The 13,062-nt window shown below is 43.1% G+C and overlaps 1 protein-coding gene across 2 annotated transcripts in view; it reads right to left on the bottom strand.

Annotated features, from left to right (window-relative positions):
• Nucleotides 1–13,062, bottom strand: part of LOC135911998 (glycosyltransferase 25 family member-like) — an 873,389-nt gene that overhangs the window by 517,047 nt on the left and 343,280 nt on the right. The window contains exon 9 of one of the 2 annotated variants that reach the window (XM_070521049.1): nucleotides 3,791–3,867. The exons of the other annotated variant lie outside the window; for it this stretch is intronic. Within the exon in view, the coding sequence (XP_070377150.1) occupies nucleotides 3,864–3,867 (4 nt within the window). The 3' untranslated portion in view covers nucleotides 3,791–3,863. Of the gene's footprint in view, nucleotides 1–3,790; nucleotides 3,868–13,062 lie in introns of those variants that run through there. 2 annotated transcript variants of the gene reach the window in all.

Here is a 13,062-nt window from a genome sequence, read left to right as displayed (position 1 = left end):
GGAAAATTGCTTACAGTTCGGGTCGACCTCATGCGGAGATTTGCCGCAGACCCAGCAGGTCGGTGGAAAAGAACAGTATTTGGCAACATGGCCCGAATGGTGACAATTCTAGCATGCCACCGGGCGAGGTCGATAGTCATGGACAGGGATGACTCCATATTCAAACACCAAGCGTTGTGGTATGCGTTCCGTCTTAAATGTCAAGAGCAGCATGCTGTGTATTACCAAGCATGCGCACATCGGTGATCGTCGCCTGTTCACAGCGCAGACGCACTTTGATGTAGTCGAATATTAGGCCGGTTCTTATCTTTATCACGCCACGAGAGCTGCCTACTGTGTGTGCTTGAAGAGGCGATGTGTGTACATGAAAAACGCGCATGTCGCCTCTAACTGTCGCGACTAAGCGCGATAGTGTGCAAAGTTTGCGAAAATAGACCACGTCGCGAACAGTGATCCGTACACAGTTACTGGTTGTGTCAACTCGGAGAATGGCAATTTCTGCAATAAAAATTGGTGTAGCAGTTTGTTCTGTGGTATCTGTGGGCCCCTGCTTCGGAATATCTGTCGGGTGCACTTTCTTGAGCGGCCTCATCAAAGCGGTGCAGCCGGGCCGACTCACCCGTTCCGCGTGCAGTGTTGTTGGTGACACTTGGTGTCGATAGTAAACGACGTTTCTTTGCCCCCCGTCGTTACGAGGTTCGGTGGTTCTGATGGAAGTCGGGATCAGCTGGACGGTTAGACAGTTCCGATGACGGTGTAGACTGGGTCACATCCATGGTCTCGTTTCCGTCAGATAAAGTTAAAGAATAGCTGCATTTCGATGGAATGCCTGTGCATTCCGCAGTCGCTGTCATAGTAGACATCCTGGTGAGAGCAGGAATGAAACGCGCCGGGCGTAACAGGTTCACCAGGCACTTTGTGGCCGCTGGTAGCGTCACACTATAGGCTTAGGGCGGTCGGTTCCCAAACAGAAAGAAAAAGGACACAATTACTTGTCCAAAAAAAGCCGGCATTGCGGAGTATAGGCTCATCGTGTAGTTCACATTCACTCCCTCAGCAAAGAACAGCAGCAGATGAACGTAAAAAATTGGTCGAACCGAACAGAAAAGCAGGAGCCGAGGTGAGGCACATCTACTTTTGCCGGTGGCGCCATCGTCTCGCTAACGTCAATAAAAACTAAATTTCCCTTATTTGCGAAAAAGCGTAGATTCAATTTTACAGGTGTAAGATCATGAACGAAGTAGCCTGAACTGAAATGCACTGAAAAGCAAAGGAGCAACATAATGAGAAAAACTAATTTAACTGGGCACTCGCTCGTAATTAACAATCAAGTCCCGAATCATGCAAGTGTTTCGTCCCTTACTTATTCTTTCGTAATCCGCTGTTGCGATATTTGTCGCCCTCCTTCGTTGAACAGACTAAAATTACATTTGCGCATCGTGGCCCGACCAGCATGTATATCGTTCTCTTTGTTTGCTTGTTTCTTTCTTTCTTTTCTTTCTTTCTTTCTTACTTTCCTTCTTTCTTTTTCTTTCTTTCTTTTCTTTAATTGTAAACGGGACGTCGGTTGCGAATCGTTCGATTTAACAAGACATTGCCACTGATTTTGTTACATGTTCCATGGCGCAGTTTCTGTGGCGCCCGTTACTGCGGATGCGTGGTTTGCGGATTGCAACACTGCCAAACCGACCTGAAGCGCTTTGGTTCAAATCGCATTGTCAATTTTTCTAATATTTAAGTCTGAATATCGTGAAACCATAACTAGCGCCCAGCGAATACATATATATATATATATATATATATATATATATATATATATATATATATATATATATATATATATATATATATATATATATATATATATATGTATATATATATATATATATATATATATATATATATATATATATATATATATATATATATATATATATATATATATATATATATATATATATATATATATATTTGCATTGCTTTCACGAGAAAGTTTAACGCCTGCTTTTCTTTATTAAAACAAAAAAGAGTCAGCGTTTGACTCGTTCTAGGGATTACAGGGAGTATATGTATTGGATGTTTCTTGCAATGAAGGCATTGTTTTCTAAATTTTAGGCAGCGCCAGCGAAAGAAGGAATTCTTAATTGTCAAACGAAAATATTTACAGGATTTCCTACACTAAAATACTAAAACAGCGCATAAGCTTTAGCTTCACAAAGCAAAGGCAACATACAGCAGACACATCAGAAGTGCGGAACTCCCGTACAATATTGTGAATGCGAAGAGTAGCCTCCCATGTATATATATATATATATATATATATATATATATATATATATATATATATATATATATATATATATATATATATATATATATATATATATATATATATATATATATATATATATATATATATAGGTGAAAGGCACAATGCTTCAAGCTGCGTTGAACAACTCTACTTGAATTTGTATGGCAGCAAGGGGCTTGCAGCTGTAGCGACAATACAGTGCCGGTACGTCTGCGTGGTGTCGTGCAATTTCAATGTATATTCGCGCATTAGGGCAGTCTTTGCCCGCAAAGAAGCCGAACCTGTACCCCAAGACTATTCGGCAATACTAAATTACTGCAAGGGCTGCCGAAAGCGGTATCCACCACCGCACAACTCCGTTAGCAGAGAGGACTCTGTCGCGTGGAGGCAGCTACAAAGGGGCTGGTATTCTATACCTAAACGTACTCAGCAAAATGTATCCCACGCAATACAATGACAAATGCCCTGATGCCACGAAACACCCACGCTGTATCACATAACGTGGGCATGCCGGAAGATAGACGTGGCACCCGTTATACCAAACCCGAGTGCGGAGCAATGGGAGGGAGTGCTCTCCAGCGATCGCCGGGTCGACCAAGAAGGTCTGATTCGGCGAGCACAACTGGCAGCAGCATCCAGCGGAGCCCTGGACTAAGGGCAACCGACCGTTGTGCAAGAAGATGGACGAAGCCATCTGAAGACCGCAGAAGACCAGCGAATGTAGAGCTCAATAAAGTTCTTCACGCATTCACACTCTCAGAAATTGCCAAGTGTTCGGTTTATTTTCAGTACAAACTAAACGATTAAAGATAAACAACTAGTCCCGATCAAACGCTGTCAAAAGCGATGACATTTGGTGCCGAAACATACACGCCGCTACTCGTCGATATTTATTTTATTTTTTCGCCTTCAGCAAAAAAAAAATTTAATAAAAATTATAAAGAAAGAAAAAAAAAGAAGAAAACATGTACGGCTACCTATTTGCTATTCAAAAGACATGGGATTAGGACACCGACCTTAACATTCTCATTTAGTTTCGTTTCAAGGCAACCAGGCGGCTTAGTCTGAAAGGTATATATAGCACAGAATTACGCGAAACGTTAAAGGTTCGTGCGTAAAAGGATGACGTCGTGCGCGTCCCCTGCGTGCCTCTCATGCGACTCTTAATCGGCAAGTCCATCACTCCAATGTTTTAATGGCCTGACACGGCGAAAAGCGTACAGGACACCACGCGAGGTCGGTGCATACTCTAAAGACAGAATCTTGGTTTGAGCTGGTTGGTCGGCCATACGTCGAAGGGGGAACAAGGGGCGGAAGACGATGACAGGAACACTGTGTCCTGTCATTCTGTGTTCCTGTCCTCGTAGCTTTGAGCAGCGGGTTCCCTTTCGATGAGGACAGAAAATTGCTAACGAAACCGTACCCTCGCTTTATTTCTTTTCTTCCCTCAACTATAACGGGAGACTTACGGATTGAACGAACGGGGGCAGCCGTCCGGCTGTTGCGCAGGTTCGGCAGCTTTTCCGACCATTGCACAAAAGGCGCCGCAAACTTACCTGAAAAAGACAAAACGGAAGATTCGGTTATTATCGACAAATGTCAAACAACGCGCTAAAAGAAAAATACATATTTGCGTAGCAAGCATTTCTCAGAACATGCAGCCCTTTTGAAGAGAAACAAGATATGCGAGGATAACAAAATGCACGGTGCATTAAATGTGCCCCCAGAACTTCCCTGGAACAAAAAGAAAAAAAAAAACATCACGTGCAGCAGCTAAATTTTCTGCCGATCCGAGCATGCTGACCGGAATCGAGCTGGGCGCCCCGCAATTTTGATTAGGTTCTGTGACTGCAACATATACCTCTCAATTCTACGAAGAGCACAAATGCCGTGCGGATATTTGCTTCTTCTTCTGTGTTTCTGTATATACTTTGTGCTGTGCACGTGGCCCGACAGCATTAGTGGGTATGTGCAGTTGAAACTTGCACCCAATGTGCTGCCGTATACGAACGTGTGTGTGTGTGTGTGTGTGTTTTTTTTTTTACGTCTACAGCGTTCGCTTTATTTTCAACGAAGAAAAAAGAATACTTTAGCAGATATGCACAAAATATTTCCAGGCATAAAGCAAGAACAGTTTCAGTCATGCATCAGGAATCTTTGAACTTTTAACTTTACTTCAGCATCAATTTATTTATTTATTTATTTATTTATTTATTTATTTATTTATTTATTTATTTATATTGCCCAAAGCAGCTAAGTGGCACTACACTGGGGGAGGGTGGCGGTGCATACATACTATAACGAACATGGAAGCAGGATACAAGAAATGTTTGAGCATGGCATATAGGTAAGAGGGCAGTATTAGTTCTCTATGCAAAACAACCGTGCGTACACATTCAAAGCACCGCAGCGAAGCTGGCATTATCAGTAATATGCAAAACGGCTGATGGTAGAAAATTCCAGTCAAGGATCGTTTGGGGGCGAAAATGAATTTCTGAGCAGTTCGGGTCTTGTATTCGCGTACCTTGTGCGCATTGTCCAAACGGCTGCATACGTAATGAGGTCGTAGAACGTACCTATCACGGTCTATGCCAGTCCTAGAATTAGAGACGGTGTGGAAGAACTTTAGCCGTAATTTTTTCCCTCTTTCTTGGAGCAGATGCTACCCCAATGTCTGCTTTGCAGTAGTCATGCTAAGCTGAAGCTGTCTGCTGTAATTATCTGAAACATATCGGGCTACGAGATTTTGCATTTTCTCAATTTTATCCTTGTCAATGTTTGTTGCAGGATCCCAGACTGTAGAACCCTATTCTAGGATGCAGACCTTACAAATGTTTTATATAACAGATCACAAGCTTGTTTCGGAAAGAGCTTGGTGTTCCGTCGCAAGAAACCCAACATTTTGCATGCTTTTCCTGATAGTGATAGCACATGATAGTGCCAAGACATGTACCATGTAAGATGTATTCCTAAATACTTGAATTCTAGAACGCTGCCCAAGCAAGATTCATTGATGTAGTAGGTCGTGCTCTGTACCGCTTTTTTTTCTTGTGAAATGCATGTGAACCGTTTTCTGCGTGTTTGGTTGCATGTTCGGCTTCTCGCACCATGTATGTATATTCTACCTAAATCATTTTGCAAATTTTTAGCGTCATCTGAACAGGTTATTTCACGGTAGACAACACAATCGTCAGCGAATAATTTCATTGATGACAGAACATTTGTAGACACATCATTTATAAAAATTAAAAATGACAAAGGGCCTAGCACCGACTCCTGAGGTACGCCGAAGGTTACATCAATAACATCCGATGTCGCTCCATTCACCACTACGTATTGTGATCGCAGTGTAAGGTACTCCTTTATCCAAGCAATTACCTGCGGATTAATGTTAAAACAATGCAGTTTTTAAACTAATAAATCATGATCCACAACTTCAAAGGCTTTTTTGAAGTCGATAAACACCGAATGTACACAATTTCCTCGATCCAGCACTTCCCACACATCGTGAACAAATTCAGTTAATTGCGTGACACAAGATACACCATGCCTAAAACCATGCTGTTTAAGGTCAATCAGCGAATTAGTGTTAGTGTGCTTCATAATGCTAGATTATAAAATGTGTTCCAGGGTTTTACATCATATACTTGTTAGTGATATAGGTCTACAATTGCATACATGTTGCCGGGACCCCATTTATGAACGGGCACGACACAGGCATGTGTCCATTCATTTGGAAGGCAGCCTGTGAAAAGTGATTTCGCACACAGCACTCTTAAAGGGACACTAAAGCGAAACAATAAATCAGTTTAGACTAGTGACGCATTGTTTAAGAACCCTGCAGACAGACATTTCAAACAAATAGTTTGATTATTAGAAGAGAAAATGAAGGTCCAAGTATTAGTATTTGAATTTCGCGCCGAAACCACAGCGCCGGTACGTCAGCGTGACGTCAGGGATTCCAAAGTATGTTTTCGCATTTGGGCAGCGTTGGGTGAATAAAGGTTCCCGAAACTTGCCACGTTTAATATTTGGTTTCTTTAGAACACAATGTAGTCAATCTGTACCGCTATATATAATTAGTAGGCTATAGAGGGTGCCATCAAAATCCAAGACGTCACAGCCCCCAGGTGCGGGAACTTAGGTAGGCGTCGCCACCCGCATTTCGCTCTTGCGCTTTTTCTGGCTTACCAAACGTCTTATCGTTGTAAGAGGGTGTTTTTGGTGTTGTAGAACGGTAATTTACTGATGCAGAAGAAATCATTTTTCGCTTTAGTGTCCCTTTAACTATGGAGAAGTGAACTGCGCGCACGACTTCAGGAGGCCGCATGACAATCCATCCGGGCCGGCTGCTTTGGAGGGTTCCAACCGTTCTAGCAGTGCTCCCATACCACTTTCATCAATCACTATGTCTTCCATCTCTTGTGTGTTTATATTTTTAGGGTAAGATGGTAGCTCATTCGATACTTTTGAGGAATAAACTGAGGCAAGGTAGTTATTAATGGAATTGGCTTTATTAAGGTTATCTTCTATTATTTTACCATTTAGCTCAAGCGGTGGAATAGGGACCCCATCTTTCCCGTCACGTGACATACTTCCAGAACTCCTTCGAGTTGATTTGCAACCGCGTGTTAAAAGACTCAAAAGAAGATCCGCTTTGCTTCTCTCGTTTTCTTTTCTGATTCCTAGGTAATAGCGCGATATCTTTCTTTCAATAAGGAAGTTTCTTTTTTCTTGAACTTAGCATATATTCTTTGTCTTTTGTTTATCTGAGATCGTAACGTTGCATTGAACCAGGGCTTACTTCTAGAACGCCGGGCCGTCTGAACCCATGACGGTACACATTGGTCCCTTAGTTCCAAAACGCTTGTTTTAAATGATACCCATAAATCATTCACTCTGGAAGCTTCTGAAAGCAATTGAACCTCTGTTAAATATTCTTGTAGCGCAGAACCTATACATGTAACATTGGCTTGCGCATAATTGTACATCTTTTGGTCGGTGTTGAATTTATCTTTGACATAGGTTAGGTTCATGTCACATTGTACCACTTCATGGTCAGGTAGACCGGGCAAACCGAAATCGAGGTTACCCAATCGGGCCGACTTGTTGGAAGAAAGTCCAACACATTACTTTTTCTTGTTGGCTGAGTCACCATTTGTGTTAGATGAAACGTTTTTACTACATTCATCATTTCTTGTGATGGCCCCGAAAGGTGAGAAGTTTGACAAATTTGCTGTCTATAACTGAAGTTGGGAAACTTAAAATCTCCGCCAGTTATCAAGTAGTCTGTTCGGACTGTATCTATTGTTTTCGCGAATTCAAGCATAATATCAATTGAGCTGTTGGGAGACATTAACGAGCAGACAGTTATTGCCGTGCTATTTCGCAGTCTCATGTGACACCACACATCTTCACACAACGCACCACCAATATGAAGCCTTGAACAAGAAATATTGCTTACTTAGATTTAGGTGCACGTTAAAGAACCTCAGGTGGTCGAAATTTCCGGAGCCCTCCACTACGGCCTGCCTCATAATCAGAAAATGGTTTTGGCACGTAAACGTACCCCATAATTTATTTTTTAAAGAAATATTGCTACCAACTAGTACAAAAGACTCTCTTCCCTTACTACTACTCTCTTTTCTGAAACACCTGTAACCACTTGGAAAAACTTCGTCATCTGCGATATCGTTATCAAGCCACGATTCAGTGCCAAGAACTACAGTCACTTTTGTCATGCAAACGAGGCTGTGAAATTCATCCGTTTTATTTTTTACGCTGTGGCAATTTACAACCAGGAAACTAATGTTTGGGGACGCATTTACTGCGCATCACGTACTTTGGACAACCTGCCCAGCTACTTCATCATAGACGTACGTTTGATTAACTACAAAAAGAACATCATACTTCACTGTCAATGTGCTCCATTAGCACGTTGATTCTTCCCAAATTCCGACTGTAGCGCTCTTTTTCTGCGCGCTTCTTTCGAAAAATCTTCAGAGATGCTTATTGCAATTCCTTTAAGCTTTTTCGCGCTGGTGAGGATCAGCTGTTTTTTCTGTAAATGATGCAAAGTTTACAATATGGGGACGTGTCTTGCCAGTACGTAATGTATACATTTGCGCTGAGGCCACAGGCGAAAAGACGCTTATAGGCTTGACGAAGTCTACGACCTCACAAGTTGGCAGGCAACAACAACAGGGCCTGAAATACGTTGTGTTACGAGACAACATCGCGATCACTCAAGCCTGCAGAAGTTTACATGAAAAGCGTCAGATACTTTCACAATGCGCTTCACCGACAGCCGCGGCACCCGCCCGCTCTAAGAGAGTTCGCTGCAAGCTTAGTGATTAAATTAGGGGCTTTAATGCTGGCGAAGAATTCTTTCAAACCACTGTTTATTGCGAGAAAAGGCTTATTATTACAGGAGATAACAAAAGAGAAACTTTATTTTTTTTTCAATTTCGAAACCTTAGCGTCAGGACATCAACGTTACGCCAGAAATTTCGAAGTATTTGCTCGTGTTTGAGCCATTTTCACGCACGAAAGGTAAATGAAAATTGATAGGTCAGGTTTGTTGGTTCCCTTAGAACGCAAATTAGCCCTTGTGTTCCCGTAATGAAGTAATCACGCAACAGTGGAAGCTGTCGAAATTCACGGCGAGCTGGTTCGGAAACTTGATGGCGGTGTCGCCAAAAGTCTTTCGGCGTTGCCTCTTTTCTGGCTTACCAAACCTCCTCGAACAGTAAGAGTGACCTTTTTCCTATTACAGAAGTATCCGATCGAGGCGTTCAATAATGTCTGCCCTGTCTGTGAGGTCTCTTTGAATATACGTTTACGAATACTACCCCTTGTGACGCCCGGACTGCGGGGCGTCACCAAAGGTTATGTTCACCCGAATGAGGTTAGCCTGAGAAGCAGACAGAGAAAGGGAAGGTGAGGAAGGGATGCAGGGACATGCGACAAAGCGTGAATGAGTCACACTTGCCAAAGATGTAAAAAAAAGAAACTAAAATATTCCTCGATTCCGTTCGCTATTAAAGACACAGCCGAAGCGTCAGGGCCTCGATCGTGGCGTAAGCGCGTTGAAGGAGACCCCCTCGGCCACAAGGCGCTGACTGCCTCCCGCTGTAAACCGGCTAAGTTAATGCCAAAGCAGGAATCTGTCCCGTCGCCGTAATGGCGAGGGACAGATTCAGCGCTCAGTCACTGATAATTAAATCGCCGCTCCAACTCAACGGCGATTTATGAGAGAGGAGTGAACCACCTTATTCAGATAATGTGTGAAAGGACGAAACTCTCGCATTAGGCAACAACAGTTACTAGAGGGGACTCATTAAGACTTGCCCGGCGATGAAATCGCGACATTGCCACATCACCTAGGTTACTTCGAGAGGCGGACACTATTTGCGCAATAAATCGCGATCTGACATTAGCGAATTAAAAAAAAAAGCTTTGTTAATTTGTAATTATTCACTCTTAGGCACAAGTCCCGATAGCGTCATTGAAGCCGAGTAGTAATGAAGTCCATATCCATTCAGCAGAAATAATGTGCGTAACACCACGCTGTTTCGAAAAATAAGTTCTCAATATCTTTGACGAAATGCATTTGACGTTCCACTAAACCGTTATCAGCACTTAATTTTGTCTAAGAGCATGTCGCCAATGAATTTGAGGACGTAATTCTCGAAACCGCAGGCGCTACTCAAAACATTTCTGCGAAATGTGCATGTCAATAAAATCAATCAAATGCATACGACTTCGCTGCTGATCAACAGCAACTTCCGCAGTTGAGATATGTGGGCACAAGTTAATAAATATAAGATTCATTAATGAAATTTTATTCGGCAATATTTTATAAGCGCGAAGACAAGACGTGAACATAAACACAGACGCACACAAAAAGTGTTTGCACTATGTTTCTGTTCAACCGACTAGCCCGACGAATTTGCCTTACTTCAGAAATTTTATTATTTAGTTCACATCACACCGCGACTTCTCATGCGTGTCTGCCTTTTTAAGTGTACCAGCTGAAGGGACAATGTCGCTATATGCCACAGAAGTTTGTTACTAAGTCTGTCCCACATAAAAAATATAAAAAAAGATCGAAACTTGTGCGTGCGCGCGAATGTGCGTGACGTGCTCGCGTGCTTGGCGTTCAATGACGCAACATTGCAGTTTTCCTTATATCTATATATATACTTCAACCGATACCAACACCAGAAGCCTATACGCGTAGTGCATCGCCTATAGAGTCACCACTGATAGCCACCTAGCGGGCGTTTCCAACAGTACGCTCGGGAGCAGTAGCAGACGACAACCCTTTGCAGCAAGGATGGCTCAAGTTCGCGGCTGCGATTTCTTCTTTCTTCGGGTGCCAGACTGCTTCTTCTGCGGTGACAGCTGTAGGCAAGACGCTGGCCTCTGTAGGAGCAGGTATGAACACGACGTTACCGGTGTTTGGGGTAACCCGGTCCACATACGTGCCTGGTGCGTCCCGCAGACAAACGCCATGAGCCACATTTACATGAAGTGGAGATCATGTTAACTAGCCACTAAATTTTGTTGAGTAATGCGATGTCTCGATCGTTCCTTTCTTTTTATTCATACCCTTGCAGTAATGGTGCTTCTGTACCTCAATAATAAGCACCCGTCGTTAAAGCAGACTTATATCTCAAACTAATCCGCACGGTGAGATGTCTGCAAATGCCACTGTGATCTTTCTGCCGATGAATACATGTGACATCGCCGAATAATGCCGTCAAAGTCGCCCCAAGAAGAGTAATTGCGAATTTACTGATACGTGAAACGCGTACACTAGTCAACGAAGTCACCAAACGCACAAGTTAATAAGAGCACGTGTTAGCGCTGTACCGCCGATGCAATTTTTCTGCATACGCCGATGAACTACCGTTCCCGCTGCAGTTTGTGCAATCTTAAATTCCCCAAGGGAACTGCTTACACACATAAAAAGCTAAAGTGTGACCAACATTTCAGTACTTTTTTGTGTTATACAGAGAGATGTCACATTATACAGTTAAAGGCAGAGCAGCGCCAGTCAAAGTAGATGAGCGCTGGCGGCAAGGCCGGGTTTAGCCCTCTGCGGCATAAGCATAATAAGAAAGAATTCAGTTGACTATAATATTCACATGCAAAAGGAACTACGTTGTGAAACAAACAAATCACTCGGCGTGGTAAGTCTGCTCAGACAGCATCGAGGTGTGATGACTTCCTAACGTGACGCGTACAGTTCAGTGAAAACGGAACAAAAATACCACATGTAGCCACCATTACCAATTCTCGCCCTGAACTACCTATTTTCTAACACATTTCTAAAAAAAAACACAATATATAAGATGCCCTCGGTCGAAAAGAATAAAGCTGTTAAAGAAGCACTTGCTTAGTATCATTCCGTTAAGACAAAGCGTGATTTAGAACCTTCACAAACGAGGCAAGGTGACGGCCTCGCACCTCAGAAAAATCAACAACAGTTATGCATGAAGCAACTAGCAACAGTTCCACATACGCGAAGCCACGCTTAAAATAGATGCAAAAGCATGAAGTGCGCGACAGCTGGTGAGAGGATTTAGCGGGCCGCATAAAACCAACAATTTCAGTTCTTGCAAGCTTCAGTACCTTTTACATTCAACACAACGCGCTCCTGCAATCGTACTGCCTAGCTAGCGGAACGCGGTAAAGAAGCGGCAAACAGTAGAAGCGACAAACGGCATTCAGAACTTTAGCGAAATGCCTTTAAACCGCATGCTGCACTGCATACGAACTTCGTCGCTTACCCGTCTAAATATAATCGAGTGGAAAAAACAGCGACAGGACAAACGAAAGGACAAGAACACGAAATTTCCCGCTAAACGGTGGCGATCCATTGCTACCGTCGCTCCCGCTGATGAGGCTTTGCGGGGAATGATTGGAATTGTGTCGCCGGCACGTTTTCGCCGGTATTTGAGCCAACCACCTTGCAACAATTCTTCGACATTCCTTGAAGCTTTGGCCACTCCCCACATGCGAAGTGTGTTGCTTATTTTGCTCTGAAAACGTGAATAAAACAGAGAAGCACGATCAACGACGCAGCAAACGACGCAGCAAACAAAAACGCAGCGCAGGTGGCTCCTTTCCCGCTTAATCTGCGCAAGGCCGCCACCAGTGGCGCGTCCATCGGCGCGCACTACGCGAATAGCGTCACAGCAGGGGACATCCGGCTTCCCGCTACGGCTGCTGCAGTTAGTCATGTTTTGCGGCGACTGCGGAAGATGAGCAGATTCATATTTACTTAAATAGAGAAACGTTGGCGTAATAAAATATTGGACTAATATAAACGACTTAATGTACGTCACACAAACGTTCTTTTTTTTTCTTTTTAAAGCATGAAATGATCTTAGCTCCAGTTGTCGACGACCTTCAAGTGACCTTGAGCCAAAATCCAGAGCCATTGTCCGGGCAAATTGCGAGAACAAAACGAGATCATCCGTGCAACCAGTCAAAATTTCAGAACATGCGGTCTCTGGCCGCCAACCCTTTGTACATGACCTCATTACGTACCCTAGTTACTATCCAAACAAGTTACAAAAAATGTTGCTTCTAAGTTCTTCCTAGTGTTTCTTCACAATATCACTCAAGCTGTAACTTCTAGCACGCTCAAGTTTTGTCATTTCCTATAGGGGGCGCCGCTCAAAATGCAGATACAGGGCACCATATACTTCATTGTCATCTTTTGGCGCTGAGCGCTGAAC

The sequence above is a fragment of the Dermacentor albipictus genome, chromosome 1 (assembly GCF_038994185.2).
Source record: "Dermacentor albipictus isolate Rhodes 1998 colony chromosome 1, USDA_Dalb.pri_finalv2, whole genome shotgun sequence".
NCBI classification, from domain to species: Eukaryota; Metazoa; Arthropoda; class Arachnida; order Ixodida; family Ixodidae; genus Dermacentor; species Dermacentor albipictus.
The sequence above is the reverse complement of the archived record's forward strand: the minus strand, read 5'-3'. Positions and strand labels throughout refer to the sequence as shown.